Below are 22453 nucleotides of genomic sequence, written 5' to 3' on the forward strand. Positions count from 1 at the left end.
AGAGGATTTCTGCTAGAGCAAAGCAAAAACCGTATCATAAGGTGGTGTATATTGCTTCTGAATTTTTGAAGCTATATTGTTAAAGCTTCAAATTCAGGAATTATTTTCCAAAGAAAATTTTAAAATGTTGGCCTGGTTGTTACATTGTTTTCTGTAAAGAAAAACACTGCATTATTCATGGAGTGAAAAATGTATTTCCCCTAAGAATTTACTTTGCTAAACTAAAGCTTGACAAAACGTATTCTCTGCAAAGTGGCTGTTTTAATCACTTTATAAAAATCCTATATTTAAAATTTTACAGTCTTTTATGTTTAAAAGATACTAAAGAAAGGGAAAGCTTTTCTGCACAAGGATAAGTGGGAAATGGTAGAGGTAGACAGGAGCTCTATGTATTTTGCCCTGAACTTTCCAGTTAATTAAAGTTAATTAACCTGCCCCTATTCTTTTTTAACCCAACCTGTCATCTTCTCAAGAAGCAGAGATATAAAAGTAGCATTATTTTAAACTCTGCTTTCTTAAATATTATAATAGATAATAGAAGGTTGAATGAAAGGTTTTTGAAGTTCATGGATCCTGAAGATAGTGACATAGTGATGTAGTCATTTGTGCTTTGCAGAAGGCCTGCTAGTTTATATTTTGTGAGAAATTATGCACGTGTGTATGTGGTCTTAGTGTGAAGGAATTGACTTACCATTTGAAATCATGCTCTATATTCATTTTGAATACCTTTTCAGTTTTTTGATATCTGGTAATACTTTGCTCTGTGTTGAATCATATGAAAGTGTTATTGTTGGTCAAAAATAGTTCAGTTTGTCCATTCAAATCCAGCAGATATAGGGTAAGCAACACCCTGACCTGATAGGTTTCATAATGCTAGATGAAATGTCAGATTTCTTTTTCTGAAATAAGTACTTAGTTATAAAATATCTGCTTAGAGCAGTACTCCCTCCAGTCAGTTTTCCATTTTCTCCTTTCTTTGAAAATGTAGTCACTGTTAGAAGAAAGCATATAACATTATTTCATGCTTATTCTCTGTTTTTGGCTTTTGCATCAGTTTGTTTCATTTATAAATTTATAAGTCAAAGCAAGATTTTCGAAGTGCCAGCACTATGATTTCAACCTGATAAACTTGAAAATTAAGATGTTTTCTCTCGACTGCTTGTGAGCTTACTAACTGTCACTAGTAACAGGATTCTGGCATCACAACTTGGCTGGCAATTTTGAAGATATGTGAGGTAGAATAGAATATAATCTGTTCTTCACATCCATGGAAGAACTCTTCAATCCTGGCAAAAGCAAAAAAAAAAAAAGTCAATAAACTCAGCAGATCTGACTGACATCCCATACACATAAATGCTTTGTACTTTTTTTTTTGAGATAGGGACTCACTCTGTCACCCAGGTGGGAGTGCAGTGGTGCAATCATGGCTCACCACAGCGTCGACCTCCTAGGCTCAAGTGATCCTCCCACCTCAGCCTCCCTAGTAGTCGGGACTACAGATGCATGCCACCATGCCCAGCTAACTTTTTTTTTTTTGTAGAGACAGGGTGTCGTTAAGATGCCCAGGCAGGTCTTGAACTGCTGAGCTTAAGTAATCCTTCTGCCTTGACCTCCCAAAATGTTGGGATTATAGGCATGAGCCACCATGCCTGGTTATTGGTACTTCAGGATTATTATTATTATTTTTTTCCTGTATAAGAGCTCAAGTTTCGGCCAGACCAGGTGGCTCCCACCTGTAATCCCAGCACTTTGAGAGGCCGAGGCAGGCAGATCACCTGAGGTCGGGAGTTCAATACCAGCCTGACCAACATGGAGAAACCCTATCTCTACTAAAAATATAAAGATTAGCCGGGCATGGTGGCACATGCCTGTAGTCCCAGCTACTCAGGAGGCTGAGGCAGGAGAATAGCTTGAACCTGGGAGGTGGAGGTTGTGGTGAGCCGAGATCATGCCATCGCACTCCAGCCTGGGCAACAAGAGTGAAATTCCGCCTCAAAAAAAAAAAAAAGCTCAAGTTGATAATTGTCTTAGTCCATCCATTCTGCTATAACAAAATGCCATAAACTGAGTGGTTTATAAACAACACTAATTTATTTCTGACAGTTCTGGAGGCTGGGAAGTCCAAAATCACAGTACTGGCAGATTTGGTGTCTGCTGAGGCCCCATTTCCTAGTTGACAGTCTTTAATATAACCTAACATTGTGGAAAGGACTAACAAACTCCATTAGGCCTCTTTTTATAGAGAGGCTCTGCCCTCATGACGTAATCACCTCCCAAAGGTCCCACCTCTTAATCACATCTTCTTGGGGGTTAGCATTTCAACCTATGATTTTTGGGGAAGACACAAATACTCAGAACATAACAAAACACTTAATACAGGGATGGCAATTGTGAAATTTTTGTTTTTGTTTTGTTGTTTGGGTTTTTTCTGTGTAATGGTCCTTTGTTTCCTCTCCCTTGAGAATTCTGGAACCAGTGCAACTCAAGAATATTGGGACTTCTGATTAAGACTTAAAGGTGCAAGCAGCAGTTTTTTTATATCACCATCCTGTGACTTCCTAGTGGAAAAGAAATTTCAGTACATACTAGCGGGTTAATATCCTTAATATGAGAAGCAGTATTACAAAAAAATTATCATCCCTGTAGAAAATTGAGCAAAGGACAGGAACAGTTTGCTCTCACTCTTGCTTTTCCTTTTTCTTTTTTTTTCTGTCTTTCATGGTCACACATATGCATGGCCAATAAACATGTAAAGAGTTTTCAACCTTAAAACACAGTGGATAGAATATAAATCTTTACTACCATTCCTTCCTGTAGTCCCCTTAAATTTCACTAAAGGGTTACAAATTCAGACTAGAAAAGGCAGAAATCTAAGGTGGCAGTAATGAGAACCCAGAAACAGGTTGATTTGCTACAGAATGTCAGAAAGTCTCAGGAATTAGAGGCATCAATTATCTCAGAAAGTGGGAGTACAGGTGGGCCTAAACATCGGATTGGTTGCAAGACTGTTTTAGAAGTAGTAAGATGCTCAGATCTTCTTCCCCCACCCTGCTGGAGACTAAAAGTTTATTCCCTGGACACCCACTAACATAGAATTCTGGCAGCCTGACCTATTCATCCTCAGAAGGAAGATTGGAGAACTCTTCTGAATAAATGCTTGACCCAGGAAGGAGGATCTATATATAATTGAGGGTTCCTCATGGAATAATATCTTAAAGCTCTAAGCACTCCCACAGAGCTACATAATAGTGAAACAATAATATTGTAAACATCCAGTGGCAGGAGATGACTTAACTCCTGACATATTACGTAAAATGGAGTACTATTTAAGCATGTAAAATGATATAAAAGAATATATATAATATCATGGAGTTTACAGTATTTTAAAACTTTTTAAAAGTATATATAATATCCTCAGATCCACATAAAATTCTATGTATAGGATGTTTATCTCAAGGTTATTTAAAATAATTAAAAATAGCCCAGTCTCAGTGGCTCACACCTGTAATCCCAGCACTTTGGGATACTGAGGTGGGCAGATCACTTGAGGTCAGGAGTTAAAAACCAGCCTGGCAAAACCACATGGCAAAACCCCATCTCTACTAAAAATACAAAAATTAGTCGGGCACACTGGTGTGCGCTTCTAATGCTAGCTACTCGGGAGGCTGAGGCACGAGGGTCGCTTGAACCTGGGAAATGGAGGCTGCAGAATTCTGAGCCGAGATCACGGCACTCCACTCCAGCCTGGGTGACAGAGCAAGACTCCATCTCAAAAAGTAAAATAGTAAAAAGTAAAATTAGAAATAGCTTTTTAACAATGATCACTTGGTTAAATGAATTATAATATATCCACACGTTAGAACACTATGCAGTCATTAAAATTCTGCATTATTAGACCATTGAATGTGATAAGCAAGGGATTCCTTTGCTTGTTTTGTGTTTAGATCCTTACATTTTATTAAAAGAACAGGCAACAGAAAAGTTAAAAAGTCATTAAAAAGTCAGGAAACAACAAATGCTGGAGAGGATGTAGAGAAACAGGAATGCTTTTACACTGTTAGTGGGAGTATGAATTAGTTCAACCATTATGGAAGACAGTGTGACGATTCCTCAAGGATCTAGTACTAGAAATACCATTTGACCCAGCGATCCCATTACTGGTTATATACCCAAAGGATTATAAATCATGCTGCTATAAAGGCATATGCACACATATGTTTATTGTGGCACTATTCACAATAGCAAAAGACTTGGAACCAACCCAAATGTCCATCCATGATAGACTGGGTTAAGAAAATGTGGCACGTATACACCACGGAATACTATGCAGCCATAAAAAAGGATGAGTTCATGTCCTTTGCAGGGACATGGATGAAACTGGAAACCATCATTCTCAGCAAACTATCACAAGGACAGAAAACCAAATACAGCATATTCTCACTCATAGGTGGGAATTGAACAATGAGAACACTTGGACACAGGGCAGGGAACATCACACACCAGGGCCTGTCAGGGGGTGGGGCGCTGGGGGTGGGATAGCATTAGAAGAAATACCTAGTGTAAATGACGATTTGATAGGTGCAACAAACCAACATGGCTCATGTATATGTAACCTGCACATTGTGCACATGTACCCTAGAACTTAAAATATTTTTTTAAAAAGTATATAATACCAGTTTTATTTTAAATATACATGCATGTACTCATGCACATTATTTTCATCAAAATGTTATAGTTCACCCAAAGAGGTAGAATTCTGGATATTTTTAATATTCTTGCTTTTTTAATATATTTTATATTTTCTACAATGAAGTTTAAGAAAACTATTATGGAAATTTTCAAAATATATAAAAATATATACAAAATATGCAAAAATATATACAAAAATATAAGAGGTAGTAGTATGTAAGTATATAACTTATGTACCTCATGCTCAGCTTTAACAATATTTAATCATTTTGCCAATCTCATTTCCTCTATTCCTTTTTATTGAGGGGGAGGGAAAGGAGGGCTGGAGTATTTTAAAGTAGATAACCAAACATCACATTATCCCACCTATAAATACTTAAATGTGAATTTCTAACAGATAAGTATCTTGAAAACAACCATTATGCCATTATCACACCTAATAAAATTAGCTAATTCCTTAATATCTGTTCTCTGATTGCCTCAAGAGTCACTTTTTGAATAAGGATCTAAACAAAGTTCACATGTATGTGTGGTTATTATGTCTCTTGAGTCTCTTATCCCAAACATTTCTGCCTGCCCTTCACCCCATAACACACATTTTTTTTTGTGGCAGTGGGAGGGAGATGGTCACTGATTTGTTAGATAATTTTTTCCTGAAGAGTGGTCCACATTGTGTGTTTAGCAGATTGCTTCTTCTTAATGTCTTGTTTTTTAATTCCACATATTTCTAGTTAACTGGTCATTAGAGCTAGATGATTGATTACATTCAAATTAAGTTTTTTGGGACATGAATACTTGTAGACAGTGGTGTGCATATCACAAACATAATATTCTTGTTCCACATTAAATTATGCTAAGATTGAGTGGTGGATTGAAGTGATGTCAGTCTCACACTCATCCTTTTCAAGTGATTTTACCAGCCATTGATGGTGCCTAGCTCCAGAGATTGCAAAACGGTGATTTTTTTTTTCTAATTCTATAATTGTTTCTGCATTTATTAGTTGAAATTATTCTATAAAGAACGCAATGAACATTTAGTATATTTTGTGATAGTTGTGGGGGGTTTTGTTTGTTTTTGAGACAGGGTCTCACTCTGTTACCCAGGCTGGAGTGCAGTGGCAAGATCAGGGCTCACTGCAACCCCTGCCTCCCGGGCTCAAGTGATCCTCCCACCTCAGCCTCCTGAGTAGCTGGGACTACAGGCACCAGCCACAACGCTCATCTATTTCTTAAAAAAAAAATTTTTTTTAAGACAAAGTCTTGCTCTGTCATCCAGTCTGGAGTGCAGTGGCACGATCTCAGCTCACCGCAACCTCTGCCTCCTGTGTTAAAGTGGTTCTCCTGCCTCAGCCTCCAAGTAACTGGAACTATAGGTACCCACCACCACATCAAGCTAGTTTTTGTATTTTTAGTGGAGACAGGGTTTCACCATGTTGGCCAGGCTGGTCTCAAACTCCTGACCTCATGTGATCCACTTGCCTCAGCCTCCCAAAGTGCTAGGATTACAGGCGTGAGCCACCGCACCTGACCTATTTCTTAAATTTTTTATAGAGATGGGATTTCTCCATGTTGCCCAGGCTGGTCTCGAGCTCCTGAGCTCAAGCAGTCCACCTTCCTGGGCTTGCCAAAGTGCTGGGGTTACAGGCATGAGCCACCCACCTGGCCTACTTTATTAGAGTTTTTAAAAATGTTACTTTAAAAAAAGAATAAGAAAAGAAGATAAATCCAAAATTGCATAGAACCATTGAAGCAATTTTAGACATGATCAGATCTAAAAGCTTCACTACTATGTAACCGTAGGCAGATTGTCTTCTGTTAATGTCAGTTTCTTTATCTAAATTTAGGGGTACCACTACATACTTTGTAGAGTAACTGTGAAAATTAGATGAGATTATATATTTAAAATACTTAGTAGAGTACCTAGTACCCAGCAGGTACTCAATATACCTTAATTCATCAAATATTTATAGGGACCTACTATGTGCAGACACTATTCTAAGAGTTTGGGATAGATTTGTGAACAAAACAGACAAAAACCCTTGCCTTTATGGTGCAGGCTTGGCAATACAGACAGAATAAACATAAGGAAATTATAGGATAATAACTACTAAGGGAAGAAGAAAAAGTAAAGCTGTGCAAGGGGATAGAAAGTAGACAGGGAGTTCAGGTTGTTACACAAACCCAGATGGTCTAGCCTATTACACATCTTAGCTGTATGGTATAACCTATTGATCCTAGGCTACAAACCTGTACAAGTGTATAACATGTTACCGTACTGAATACTGTAGGCAGTTTTAACACAATAGTAAGTATTTATATATCTAAACGTATCTGAACATAGAAAAGGTACAGTAAAAATATGATATAAAAGATAAAAATGGTACACCTGTATAGGGCACTTAACAAGAATGGAGCTTGCAGGACTGGAAATTGCTCTGGGTGTGTCAGTGAGTGGTTAGTGAATCTGAAAGCCTAAAACATTACTGTGCATTACTATAGACTTTATAAACTCTGTGCTCTTAAGCTACACTAAGTTTATTTTTTTCCTCCTCCCCCTCCTAAGTTTCTTTTTTTAATGTTTCTTTAATATAAATTAACCCTAGCTTACTGTAACTTTTTTACTTTCTAAACTTTTTAATTTTGTTAAATATTTTACTCTTTTGTATTAATACTTAGCTTAAAACACAGGGACATTGTACAGCTATATAAAAATATTTTTTTCTTTTTATTTGTTTATTTTTCTCACTCTGTTGCCTAGGCTGAATTGCAGTGGTGCAGTCATGGCTCACTGCAACCTTGACCTCCCAGGGTCAGGTAATCCTTCCACATCAATGTCCTCAGTAACTGCTGGGACTACAGGCACAAGCCACCACACCTGGCTGAATTTTTTGTAGAGTTGAGGTCTGAGTTGCTTTTTCACTTTTTAAAATAAGACACAAACATACACATTAGCCTAAGCCTACACAGGGTTAGTCACCAAGACACCCCTAGGCAATAAAATAGGAATTTTCAGCATCGTTACAATCTATGGGACCACCTTTATACATGTGGTCCTTCATCAACCAAACATCATTATATGACGCCTGACTGTAGTGTCAGAGTGGTTGATGTAGGCCTCATTTGAAAGATAAAATTGGAGCAAAACCACAAAGGACGTGAAAGAGTTAACCAAATAGATGTCAGGAAGTACAGTCCATGAAGAGGGAATAGCTAAGGCCTAAGGTTGGAGTGTGTCTAGCATGTTCAGAGAATATCCAGGAAGAAAACAATAGAAGAGGTCAGAGAAGTAAGAAGGCCAAATGATTTATGGCCTGTGAGACCATTTTAAGGACTGGCTTTTGCTCTTAAATGAAATGGAAAGCTTTTGCAGAAAAGTGACATAATTTGGCCTTCATCCTACAAGACCATTCTGTGAAATGCATCCAGTTTTGGATGAATTGATGGATGGAAAGAGCAATAGATAGATGTGTGACAAAGCAATTATAGCAAAATATGCAGTGTAGATTCTAGGTGGTAAGTGTGTATATGGATCATCTCTGTGTAATTTTGTGTGTGTTTGAAAATTTTTTAAGAAAAATAGTTTGAATAAAAACTATTAAAAACTGTAACCCTGATGTCATTATTTAACTCTTCATCATTTTATAGAATAATTTTAACATGTCACTGAAAACTGTCCTGTAAGTGAATCCTACATGCCAAATACCATTTTCTCATTAACTTTCATTACAAAGTAGAATATATTTCTTTGGAAAGAATCTGGGTGATAAAACCTAAGATTAAAATATCTTAGAATGTATAATAAAGCCTTAAAAATTATATTTTCTATATAATAAAGTAAATTTCAGTATATAGGCAAAATAAAAAATATAATAGTAAAAAAGGTTTATCCTGGCTGCTGTGTTTTAGAAATATAGCAGTCTTGGGCCAGAGTAGTAGCAGTGGATATAAGAAGTGGCGTTAATTCTGGCTAAATTTTGAAGGATTTTCTGAAAATTGGAGGTATGGTGAAAGAGAAAGGGGGAGTCAAGGATAACTCCCTGATGTGGTTTGTGGTGCGAGCAACTAAGAAGGATTTGGACAGTTTTGGACTTGTTAGTTTGAAATGTCAATTAGGTATCCAGGGGAAATAATAGGCAGTTTGATATACAAGTCTGCACTTAAGGAAAGAAGATTAACTAGAGAGAGAAATTTGGGAGTCATCAGCATGGATATTATTTAAAGACATGGGACTGGATCCAAGTATCCATGAGTATGGATAGGGAAGAGGACTGAGGACCAGCAGCCATGGGGCATTTCAACGTACAGTGGTTGAAGAAAAAAGGAGACTAAAGCAATTTGGAAAAAATGTCTCGAGGAGGAGGGAGCTTTCAATTGCTTTTGTCAAAGGCTGTTATCATTTCTCCTCCCTGTTCCCAAGTTATCCCCTTTCCTGCTTGTTTTTGCTAAAACATTAAATTAGAAATTGCCTTAAGAAAACTTAATACTTAAATTATAAGATTTACCATACTTTTGCTTCTCTAATGTATCTAACACTCATGTGCTTCACAACAGTCTTGGATTCCATATCTCCATGGCTGTCCAGGCTCCAGCCTTTAATCATCTGCCATGTGTCCATTGAGCAAAACCCTAGACATACAACAGAGTACAATGTATAGGAAGCTTGAAATCTACTGGTGGTAGTGGGGAGGGGTGTTTCATAAATACATACAAAGTTAAATAATAAAAGAACTAAATTACTAAGATTGTGGAGAGACTTAACTAATTACTTTACATGTGTTTAGGAATACCATATTTTATAATGAAACAAGCCACGACCCTTGGATAGGTCGTGATCTTTTCCATTGGTGTCATGGTGGCCTAAGATGAGATCACCAATCCCCATTTGTTTGGATTCAAAGGACATTCCTGTAACATGTCTAAGTAGAACTCAAGACTGTTTGGTCGTCATACTTTTCCTGGCCTGGCTGTTATTTAAAATGTTTACCTTTGGTTTTGTCTTTTATAATGCTGATTATAAGGAAATCATTTGGTCGTTTACTTCTGCTGACTTTTAAACATGTAAGTTCTTTTGATTTTAGTAGTGTTTTATCTTGTGAGGGCTGGAATTCTCACCTATGTCATGCTGTCTAGAAGCTTTCTTTGCCCACTTTTCCAGCCTTAAGAATGGAAGTTATTTTTTGGATCTGGTCACCACTTTGAGGGGGTAGGGGACTGAATTCGTTGAACTCTCCTTAACTTAAAACTTCAAGATATGTTGTCACAGAATTGATGCAGAGTGACCTACATAAAATTATCGTCTCTCCTCAACCACTCAGCTCAGATCATGTCAAAGTTTTTCTTTATCAGATTTTGCGAGGTAAGATTTCTTTATGAAGAAAAAGGTGCTGTCATACTGTAAATGAAATGTTTTGCTTCTCATTTAGACTTTAATCTGACCTTCCAAGGTTTTCTTCTTCTCTAAAGACTTTTTTTCTTTTGACAAAGCATATTTTATAATTTCTATATTTAATGTTAATGAAGAAGCTTTTTAGGGTTGCCAAATATTTCTTGTTTTCAGTAATGAAAGAGAAAGCCCTGTCAAATTCAGTAGGCAGTTGAGTGGGCTAATCTAGGTGAATAAGCAGGATGGTTTGTCACAAGTTCACAAAACAGCCTTTAGTTTTCAACGGAATAGGAATATGTGTCATCAGACGACTCAGGTGAAAAGTGACTATATCCCCTATAGATGACGTCCATCCTGCAAGCCAACAGTAGGTGGGCCTGTCTGAGTATTGGCTGGCATACCTGAAGCCAACTCCAGAGAAACAGAATGACCCTTAAAACCAAAGTAGATTGGGAAGACCAATAAACAGAGCCAGCTAAATAACTCTAGACTGGCTCATTAAAGAGCACGTACTTGACTGAGAAAGGATTTGGGCCAACATTATTGACACTTCTTCTGGCCATCAAGTATGTCCATGAGAATTTTGCCATTACAAGTAGAGAACTGCTTAAACCTAAAACAGCTTTCTTACCTAGTAAATAAAATACTTCCCCCCACACCCGCCCCAGAATTCATAGAAGAGATTCTTTATAGCGATTGAAAAATAAATGCCAAAAGGATGAAAATACATAAGCTTTTTTTTTTTTTTTTTCCAGACAGAGTGTCACTCTGTTGCCCAGGCTGGAGTGCAGTGGCACGATCTCGGCTCAGTGCAAGCTTTGCCTCCCAGGTTCATACCATTCTCCTGCCTCAGCCTCCCAAGTAGCTGGGACTACAGACGCCTGCCACCATGCCCAGCTAATTTTTTTGTATTTTCAGTAGAGACAGGGTTTCACCGTATTAGCCAGGTTCATCTTGATCTTCTGACCTCGTGATCCGCCTGCCTTGGCTTCCCAAAGTGCTGGGATTACAAACGTGAGCCACTGTGCCTGGCCACATAAGCAATATTAAAACTAAAAAGCTCACCTCCAAGCCAAGTATGGTGATTCATGCCTGTAATCACAGCACTTTGGGATGCTGAGGCAGGCAGATCATTTGAGGTCAGAAATTCAAGACCAGCCTGGCCAACATGGCAAAACTACACTCTACTCTAAACAAATACAAAACTTAGCCGGGCATGGTGGCGCTTGCCTGTAGTCTCAGCTACTTGGGAGGCTGAGGCAGGAGAATCGAGTGAACCTGGGAGATGGAGGCTGCAGTGAGCCGAGATCGTGACACTGCACTCCAGCATGAGCGACACAGTGAGACTCCTTCTCAAAAAAACTAAAAATGTTCACCTCCAATAGATTTGTTCATATTCTGTGGTAGGAGAAAATGGGGAAGATATTGGCTCTTTTTGTACTTGTGAAAAATGTGATTTGCTACATTTTATCCAAAAAAGACTCAACCCATTAGCCGGATATGGTGATACATGCCCATAGTTCCCACTTCTCAGGAGCCTGAGGTGGGAGCATGGCTTGAGCCAGGAAAGTTGAGGTTTCAGTGAGCTGTGATCATACCACCGCACTCCTGCCTAGGTTACAGAGTAAGTCCCTGTCTCAAATAAAAAAAAAAAAAAAGAAAAGGAAAAACGCACACAAAAAGGACTCAACGTTGAGGCTGGGACCTTTAGCAGTACTGAATGAAGGCACTGGTCTTCTAAGATGTTAGAAATATTTTTAAAGTGGTTCATTACCCTCTTGATTCTGAGTGGTAAAGAATACTACTGACAATGTGGGCAAGTTCCTGAATTTTGTCTTATCAGTGAAACACCTGTCCTGGGAAAGGCTCCATGTGGGTTAATGGAAACTGTTTTGTTGGAGAAGGCTCCGAGTTGCAGGTTAAGAGTATCAATAACAGCAGTCCAGTAGCCACACTGACTAGCAATCTAAGGTTATTAGTATGGTCTTAACTCGAGTGCCTAAGAAGCTTATCTGTATTTAAACCTACATAATTGTTGAAATTATAGACATTATCTCTAGACTTTGCAAACCTTTGGTGACATTTTATTTTACTGTAGCAAAATTATGATATTTTGAGGTGAGACTAGCTTTTAATAATGTTCATTATGCAGTTATTTAGGGAACAATTTTAAATCCTCTACTGTTTTCTTCCAAGGTTTTTAAAACATTGTTGGTTGAGTAAAAGGAATTAAATATCTGCAGTTAAATCTGTTTGTTATTTCAGGTTTGAAATATCTCCATTCAGCTGGCATTTTACATCGAGACATTAAGCCAGGGAATCTCCTTGTGAACAGCAACTGTGTTCTAAAGGTAGCTTTTCAGTTTATTTAAATACCTGGGGAAAAAAAGAATGTCAAGGCAGGTTAAAGAACACATATTTTTGTGAAAGAAATAAGTTCATTTCCATTACTTTACCAAAAGTTAACCCAGTTTTCTCCATATCACTACTCATAGCCATAGTAATAATTTGTAGTCCTGTCTCATGTTCTTTTCATGATATTTTGCCTATGTTTTAGAAACACTGAAATTGGAATTACAGTGTACCTAGAAAGAAGAATAGAGAAGGTGACTCCTTTACAGATTGTTCCATTATTAAAAGAAGCGCATATCAGAAGAAATATTAGAACAGCAAGCATCTGTTTATATAAGAGAATGAAGTGTGACTTCTAGGAAGACCATCTACATTTTTACACAGCTAATATTTCTATATGCTGTTTGACCAAGGTAGCAAAGTCAGAAGTAGAAACATATTTAAAAGTGATAGTGCTGGCCAGACACAGTGGCTCATACCTTATAATTCCAGCATTTTGGGAGGCTGAGGCGGGCAGATTGCTTGAGCCCGGCAGTTCAAGACCAGCCTGGGCAAACAAAACCCCATCTCAATAAAAAATACAAAAATTAGCCAGGTATGGTTGTGCATGCCTATAGTCCCAGCTACTCAGAAGGCTGAGACAGGAGGATCGCCTGAGCCCAGAGCATCAAGGCTGCAGTGAATTGTGATCGCACCACCGCACTCCAGCCTAGGTGACAGAGTGAGACCCTGTCTCCAAAAAAAAAAAAAGAAGTGAAAATGCCAAACCAGAAAAGGGTAATAGGCACCTATTCAATGTATTTCCATAATGTATAGTAGCCAATTCTTAATTATTCCTCTGAAGAGGAATTGGTTACAGAATTATATTTAGTAGTTCCAAAATTTCAAGTCATCAGTTTCAGTTTTACTTCTCTTCCCTAGTACAGCCATTGTCTTTCATTTAAAAAGGGGCTTGCAAATAGCAAAGTCCACATATTTGTATTTCCCTACCTCTAATACAGATGTGTATTGGCAGAACTCTTGAATAGAGAGAGGTCCACTATGTTTTTCCTCATAATAGAAATTGGAAATAAGGGCCTTTAACTGCTATATTTGAGAAGAAAAATAAGTTTTTAAAATGTTACCCACTTTAAAAATAATCAAGACTATCATTATTACTTAGGTTGCTGGCGGTTAAACTAAGTAATAAAACCAAATGTATAAATAAAATTCATTTTTTATTTTAAATGATATCTCTGAACTGTAGGTCAGTTCTCTTGAAAAGCTGGTGGATGATACTGCTTATGAATGAAAGTTCTCCCTTTGTTATAGCCTTGAAGAGCCCTCACCCTTATTTTAGCTCTAGAAAGATGAAAACCTATTTTTCATATTTTCCCTAAAAAATAGCTGATGTTGTAATTCAGTCTTTTGTTTCCACAGAGAAGTTAATTGCCCCCAAAATCTAAAGTATTCCTTCTATAGGTTATTGAGTTTTTCCTGCCACCTTTTCACTTTTTAAAGAGAACTTGCAACTTATCCCCATAATCGTTTTTATTTTTAAAAAAATTTTTAAACCTTATAGTTAGAAATTTTTTTGTCCTATTCATACCTAATCAATCTTATGACCATTTAAGCCAATTTCTTCTTCTTTTGATTTTTGATTGGAAGACTTCACACTGGATTTTGTGCAGGACCTGTCATATTTGATGCCATTAACTGCTTGAAGTTCATTTTCCAAATTGTCTGTTATGGTTTTATAAGGTCAGACTGTATGAATGGGCAACTAAAGGAAAATGCCATTCATGAATACAGAACACACAAATCAGAACACACAAATTTTGCTCCACTCCTTTGACTCATCTTACGGGCCTACTTTTAAAAAGCCAGAATAGAGTGCTAGACTACAAACACCAGTTATTTCTTCTCAAACATACAAATTCATTGAAGATCATTATAACAAAATCGTTTTTAAAAATCGGTATCCTTCCATATTGTGAATGTGTTTTGTTTCCTATTAAGCACAAGATGGATAATTTTGCTGGAATTTTTTTAGTTATGTGATCATGTTAGCTTCCTATTTTGGACTCAGGTTGTCTTCCAGATAAGTTGCTAAAAATGACAAACCATACTGATATTTTTAATAAGGGATTTGCTTTATAACAGAAGTCATTTTTTGTTGGATGGGTGGGTGGTTGGTTTTTTTCATATACGAGAAAAAAATTGTGTTCTTTCCTTTTGTTGGTTTAGTTTTTTAAAATACCCTCAGGAGTCATGGCCAAGTAATAGAGTTTTAAAAATATTATATGTTATTTTGGCCGGGCGCAGTGGCTCACCCCTGTAATCCCAACACTGGAAAGCCGAGGTGGGCGGATTACTTGAGGCCAGGAATTTGAGACAAGCCTGGCCAACATGGCAAAAACCTGTCTCTACTAAAAATATAAAAATTAGCCAGGCGTGGTGGCACGTGCCTCTAGTCCCAGCTGCTCAGGAGGCTGAGGCACGAGAATCGTTTGAACCTGAGAGGCAGAGGTTGCAGTGAGCCGAGATCGTGTCAGTGCACTTCAGTCTGGATGACAGAGTGAGACTGTCCCAAAAATATATATATATCTGCTATTTGAACGTATTTGATGAACTTAGGCTTTTGTTGTTATGTTATATGGTTTATCTGTATAGTATGGAAAATTTTCCTGCATTCTTAAGTTGTTAAAATGGTGGCTTCATACTGACTTATTCCTACATACACATCTAAATTCATTTGATGTAACCAGACAGTAGATTCAAATCAGAAAGAGGGGATTGCCAAAAATTGGGGAGTAAATTTTGTTTTCTTTAGAACGGAGTTTTCAGATTTTCTTTTTAAGCTGCCAGAACTCTTTTTCAAATAAAATCTTATATAGGGACTTCAATTTAGAAAACAGATTTAAAATCGTATTTTATCACTTGCAATATTGTGACTTATAAAGTTAATCAGTGAGAACACTGGAGTTTAGATGGCCATTACTATCTGATCTCATCCTCAGTGCTCCTAGTTGTTGTGTTTTGATTGCCCCATATCAAGAAAATTTTAATTCCTAAAGATAAGCAGTAGTTGCTGGTGGTGGCACTGCTGCTGTTTATTAATAGCTCACCTTGTAACCCTCAGCATACTTTCCAGTTGAGCAGAAATAGCAAGAAAAGGTTTATTTTTAAGTTTGTATAGAAGTTAACTAGTCTTTATTACTTATTACTGTATCTCCAGATTCTAACATACCAGCTGTAATATAACAAGCACTAACTTAAATATTTATAGCATGAAGAAATGAATGAACCCAGTAGCATTAGTATTCTACAGTATACTACGTCTTAATATATTTATACATTTGAGTGTGAATTTGTATTTTAAATAGATAAGTACATGTGAAGTTTGGATATAATATTTATGGAATGCCTAAAGTCAGAACTAGATTCCACTGGAGTCAGTTTGAAACCCATTGCTTTAAAGAAATTTATATATATTTCATAAAGACGACAGGCATAGTCTCCACTAAGAAGCCTTCAAGATACACCCCTTTGTCTTATGATATCTTTGTCTATAAACTAGTCTTGAAAGTAGTTGGTTTTGTCGGGGTTTTTAAATTTTTTTTAAAGATAGGGTCTCAATCTCACTCTGGAGTGTGGTGGCACAGTAATAGCTCACTGTAGTCTCAAACTCCTGGGCTCATGCAGTCCTCCCACCTCAGCCTCCAGAATAGCCGGGACTACAAGTGCACACCACCACGCCCAGCTATTTTTTTTTTTAAATTGTTTTGTAGAGTTGAGATCTTGCTATGTTGTCCAGCCTGGTCTTAAACTCCTGATCTCTCAAGCAGTCTTCTCACCTCAGCCTCCCAATCCCTGGGATTATAGGCGTAAGCCACTGTGCCTGGCCAACAGTTGGTCTCTAAATCAAACCTAGAAGTATGCATTTGGCCAGGTGCAGTAGCTCACACCTGTAATCCCAGCACTTTTGGGAGGCCGAGGCAAGCAGATTGCTTGAACCCAGGAGTTCAGGACCAGCCTGGACAACATGGCAAAACCTCATCCCTACAAAAAAAAAAAAACCACAAAAATTAGCCGGGCATGGTAGCACGCGCCTGTAGTCCCAGCTACTCAGGAGGCTGAGGTGGGAGGAGCCTCAGATTGATCATGCCACTGCACTGCAGCCAGTGAGACAGACTGAGACCCTGTCTAAAAATAAATAAAGTCGTTTATGTTCACCTAGTTTTTTTGCTTTATCAACTGAAAACAGACATGTTTTTATTAATAAAGATGAGAAGAATATTTTTAAGAAAATGATGTAAGTTTGAGACTTTTTTCCTCTCTAACCAAATAAAACCAGATTGTATATTGACATAAATATACTATTCCTGTATCATTAAAAGTGTTTCAGAGTGGCTGGGTGCGGTGGCTCACGCCTGTAATCCCAGCACTTTGGGAGACCAAGGCAGGTGGATCACCTGAGATCAAGAGTTTGAGACCAGCCTGGCCAATATGGTTAAACCCCTTCTCTACTAAATATACAAAAAAAAAATAGCCAGGCGTAGTGGTGGGCACCTGTAGTCCCAGCTATTTGGGAGGCTGAGGCAGGAGAATCCCTTGAACCCGGGAAGCGGAGGTTGCAGTGAGCTGAGATTGTGCCACTGCACTCCAGCCTGGGTGACAGAGTGAGACTCCGTCTCAAAAAAAAAATTTCAAAGTTCAGTGCCCTATCAAGGTTTTGATGTTTTGTTTTACTCTTTCATTTGTATTTGCTTGACAATGTTTTGACTGCCTTTTCTATTTAGATTTGTGATTTTGGATTGGCCAGAGTGGAAGAATTAGATGAATCCCGTCATATGACTCAGGAAGTTGTTACTCAGTATTATCGGGCTCCGGAAATCCTGATGGGCAGCCGTCATTACAGCAATGCTATTGACATCTGGTCTGTGGGATGTATCTTTGCAGAACTACTGGGACGAAGAATATTGTTTCAGGCACAGAGTCCCATTCAGCAGGTATGATTTCAATTTAAGGCTTTAGTTTTAATTCTATTACAGATTTGAAGGAAAAATCCATCCTGCACATGTGTCTTGGGCTTATTCATTATACTGTCTAATTTGCTTTTAGGAAATTCAGGTTCACTTAAAATTCAGAAAATTATAAAGTTGAAGATTACAAAGAGATTCATTTTGTAACTTATGAGCCTTTAGAGTGTGTATTGACTTTATTTATTTATTATAATTATTATTTTATTTATTTATTTTTTTTGAGACAGAGTTTTGCTCTTGTTGCCCAGGCTGGAGTGCAATGTTGCCATCTTGGCTCACTGCAACCTCCGCCTGCCAGGGTCAAGTGATTCTCCTGCCTCCGCCTCCCAAGTAGCTGAGATTACAGGCGCGCTCCACCACACCTGGCTAGTTTTTGTATTTTTAGTAGAGACAGGGTTTTGCCGTGTTGGCCAGGCTGGTCTTGAACTCCTGACCTCAGGTGATCCACCTGCCTCAGCCTCCCAAAGTGCTGGGATTACAAGCATGAGCCACCGCACCCAGCCTGTTGACATTATTATATGCACTGATGCATAGCCACAAGCTCTGCTGTGACAATTTGCACAGGCATAATCTTCAGTTGTTAGAAGGCCTCTTTTCCTTCTAAGTGAATGGCTCTGACTTGAAAATGTATTGGTGACTTAATGTGCTTACACTTTGTGCTTAGAATGTAAATTTTTATTGTGTTGATTTCTTGAAATCTGAACATTTAGGAAAATTTCTAACCTTTATTATTGTACTAAAATATCTAAATGTGGCAGAGAACATCAGGAGATGATTAAAATATAATCTCAGAGAATCCTTTAGAAGCTATTCATGTTACTTTAATTGTCTTTAAAGGTAGTTATTCACTACTACACATACTTTCTTGGGATAATTACTAGGTATTTTTTATTAATTCACTTGCATGAAAATAATGTAGTAACCATGAGCTCAGGCTGTGAAATCAGATTGGTGGGTTCAAATCCTAGCCACACCACTTATGTTAAATCTTGGGTAAGTTACTTAACCTCTCTCTTCCTTTTTTTTTTCTTCTTTTGTTGTGTTTTTTTTTTTTTTTTTTTTTTTTTGGCCCCTAAAACTGTTCTGAGGATTGTTGTACAATGAAGCAGGAAAGCTGAAAATGGGGCCTGGCACATAGTAAGCACTCTGTAAATGTTTGCAATTACGATGGTGGTAGTGTGCCAGGACGCTGGGGATACAGCAGTAAATAAGACAGCGTCATTCTTACTTTGTGAAACTTTCACATGAGACAAAAATAAGTATGCAAATAAATATGATCCCAAGTAATGGAAGTTCCATAAAGAAAAATGTAGCCAGGTGAGGGATAGAGAATGGTGGCAGAGCAGAGCAGGCACTAAAGGATTCTCTGAGGAGATAACATTTCACCCACATAAAATGAGGCAGCAAGATGCTGAAGAAGTTCCAAGAAGAGGGACAACCACCATAACAAAGCCCCTGAGGCAGGAACAAGCATGGCATGTTGGAGGGGTGGCATGTGATGGAAGACGCTGTAGGAGATGAGATCAGAAAGTGAGAAAGAACCTGGCCATGATGACATGATAAGGCCTTAGGATTTTATTCCAAGTGTGATAGAAAACGTAAATGAAGGTTTTGACCAAAGGAATACTAAGATTTGATTAATGACATTTTAAAAGATCACACTGACTACTTTGTAAATAATTCATGCACTTGACCAGACAGAATTATTTCTTTTATGCTTTTTCTACAAAGAATTTTTACCTAATAGGTTAGAAACTATATCTGCTTTTATCAACATTTAAATTTTTCTATGCTATACATTCAAACTGTCTTTTTTTAATTTTACATCTTAAAAATTGATTCTGGTGTTAAAAAATTATGTACATATAATGTGTAATCTAATGTTGGGTACTATTGACAATATTCAATTTTCAATTTCTTTAGAAAGTAAAGTTTAACAGACTTAACCTGTAAGACTCTCATATCTGGACATAAGCTGTCATAAAATGAATGTGACTACTAACTTGCATACAGAAAAGCTTAAGTAAAAAATAATAAGGAGGTATTCAAATCCTATATATGGAACAAGAATCTTGAATTGCTGCTGCAAAAAATATGTGAGGGAAAGTGTGAAGCAACTGGACTGGAGTTCAGATATCTCATTTGCTAGAGAAATATATAGATCTTCAGTTTGGCAGTCTGACATAGCCACTGCAGGAGAATTCATGTCTGTCTAATTGTTGGTATGTGCTGGGGTGAGAAATGAAGATCTAAAATAGAAAAGGCTCTAACTTCTAATGGAAGTCATTATTTCCTGTTGTATTTTCTCTGTATCTTTGAGATTTAATTACCCAATACTAGCAGACATCATAAAAGTGTTTCTCATCTATGGATCTGACCCATTTTAGACAACTTTCTGAATGTTTCAATTTGTTTTTAGAAGCTAGTCATTTCCTTCTGCCTTTAGTGTGGTTATTAGAGATCCAAAAGTATCACCTACACACTTTTCCCAAAAAGCTTTGTATAGAGATATTTATTTCTGTGGAAAGCAAGCTTCTCAAGTATCTCCATTAACCTGTAGGGTGGTGATGCTGATGGCTACCCCATGGTTTAGATAAATAGTGCTTTATATTCGGCAAGCCCAGAACCAGGAAAAGAAGTGTTCTCTAGGTAAGAATTTCCCATCCTGGAGGAATCCAAATGAAATGTTACTGATAATTAGTTATGAAGTTAGAACAATTGTGACACTACAGAAAATTGGTAAGATAGTTTGCTACCCAAAGACTTGTTTGCAAGAAGACTGTTTTATTGGTCTCTTTTATTGTGTCCAGCTAACTAAATGTGGTCTTATGCAGTGTCATATTTTCTAAGTGTCACAGTTTTCTGCCAGTGTAAGAGATTTCTAGCATGACTAGAATGTAAAGGATGTATATTGGCCCAAGCATGGAGAGCTTAGCTTTCATTTCAGGTGTGAATGTTTTCAGGATTTATTAAATCACAGGTGTCCAATTTGTGGACTAGCTCCTTGGTGAGCCTGCATCCATTTGAAGCATCAGAATCCATTCATTAACTGTTTGGAAAGAATAGTCATTAGCCATCAATAGAAGAGGAGTTCAACTCTGCAAAGATCTTAGATGCTATGGTATCAAGAAAACAGGACAGACAGAGATACAGACTCCCAAATTGCTCTAGTCTTAGAATGTCATACTTGTCAAAACATATTTCTATATTTCTCTCATATAAATAGGAACTTTTATATAAATAAATAGGAACTTTAAAATAATAGGATAAATAGGAATGGGATATATAGGATAATCCTATATATTATAAATAATAGTATAAATAGGAATAGGATAAAGAGGAACCTTTAAATAATAAATAGGAATAATAAAATAACAGGAATTATAACAGGATTATTTATTTTAAATATTAGGAATAATAAATTAACAGGAATATATTTAAATTCCTTTATGTGAGGCATTTATTATAAATTCCTAGAAGTCTTTTTTAATAGGCCAGAAAGTGAAAGTAGGGGCTCCTGTCAGTTAATCTAGAGCTTGTCTTAAGGTTTTTTTCCCCAAATTTGGTCCACATCTCTAAGGCTATGATTTAAGAGTAATGAAAAGTTATTTCCATGAGATTGCTATCTATCTGTATTTTATTTCCTTATAGTTGGATTTGATCACGGATCTGTTGGGCACACCATCACTGGAAGCAATGAGGACAGCTTGTGAAGGCGCTAAGGCACATATACTCAGGGGTCCTCATAAACAGGTGAGAGGAGGGGGGAATATTTTTCTGGTAACTGTTGGGGCAAGATTTCCCTTCCAATAGAATAATCTATTAAGGATTTTTAAGCAAATGTATTATTTGTAGGGTTTTTTTTTTTTTAACATCATGGTCCTAAGTAAGAAAATGTTCAATATTTGTGAAACTAAATAAAATCTCATTCCTAATGTTGTAGGAGAAAGTGCGTATTTTTGTAGCTCCTTTGCTAATAAATTACCCTTGGTTTTATGTCTCCTGATTTATTGGTGTCTGTGGGAAAAATTACTGGAGTTGGAGCTTTAACCTCAGTGCCATAACCTACTACATGTATATCAAGATGTCCTTTCCAAATACTGAGCCAAAATACCTGGTATTTCTTATTCCAGCCAGGAATGTGAGGCTGTTGCTATTGCATTCTCGCTACTGACACAGAATCAGGTGTGAATGTTGTTAGAAAAGAAGTATGAAGATAGATTGCCAGATTTGCATTCCATATTACTTACAACTAGCCAAGTCACTGCTGAGAAAGACAAGATAGTTTTTTATCTCCACCTGTTGATTTAGCAGCAGTTTTTACAAGCACTTCCTAATCTCCTTTGGACAGAACAGCTTAATGATGTGAAGAGTGAGTAAGGGGAATACTTTTCCTAGGAGCAACAATTAAAACAGAACGGATAAGACTTGAATAGGATGACCCAGCAACAAATTTTCCTGAGTTTTGCTTTCTTTTGAATTGGACATTTAGATTATCTGATTGATGGTACCAAATGAGAGTGAATTTGACACTCCTCCTCTCGAACTGTCAGCCAGACATTTACAAAGGGAAGACCTCACCTTCCCTTTGTGGTTCTGTCTTTGTAATTCTAGTGTGACTCCAGAGCTTTTGTTGTCACAGGCATAAAGGGCAATGAGGTAAAGTGTGTTCTCTTCTAAAACCAGCCCAGGCTAGTAAATAGAGATGCATGCTTGTGTGTTAAACAGCCCCCTGATGGTTACATCTTTCTTTAGTATTTGGTTTAGAACTAGAAAATAATGAGGCCCAATACCCTTAGAAGAGCACAGTAAGTCTCAACCTAGAGAAAAGTTCTATATTATAGAAGGAACTAACAAGATCTATTATGTTCCATTTATTGGCCAGCATCAGAAACATTAAACTAATTTACTAATGCCTCTTGGTAAAGAAGAAGTAGCAAAATAATTGTCCTCTTTCACTGACTTCATTAATTAGTAAATCTTGCCTGGTTCAAGGTAAACAATA

General features: G+C 37.3%; 1 protein-coding gene across 2 annotated transcripts in view; it reads left to right on the top strand.

Annotated features, from left to right (window-relative positions):
* NLK (nemo like kinase) overlaps positions 1-22453 on the top strand; it is a 157002-nt gene that overhangs the window by 112009 nt on the left and 22540 nt on the right. For both annotated transcript variants that reach the window (XM_033184362.1, XM_033184361.1), the window contains exons 4-7: positions 9939-10045; positions 12338-12423; positions 17206-17415; positions 21100-21201. In XM_033184362.1, the coding sequence (XP_033040253.1) occupies positions 9939-10045; positions 12338-12423; positions 17206-17415; positions 21100-21201 (505 nt within the window). The remainder of the gene's footprint in view (positions 1-9938; positions 10046-12337; positions 12424-17205; positions 17416-21099; positions 21202-22453) is intronic.

Source organism: Trachypithecus francoisi, unplaced genomic scaffold (assembly GCF_009764315.1).
Source record: "Trachypithecus francoisi isolate TF-2019V2 unplaced genomic scaffold, Tfra_2.0 Lachesis_group20, whole genome shotgun sequence".
In the NCBI taxonomy this organism is placed as follows: Eukaryota; Metazoa; Chordata; class Mammalia; order Primates; family Cercopithecidae; genus Trachypithecus; species Trachypithecus francoisi.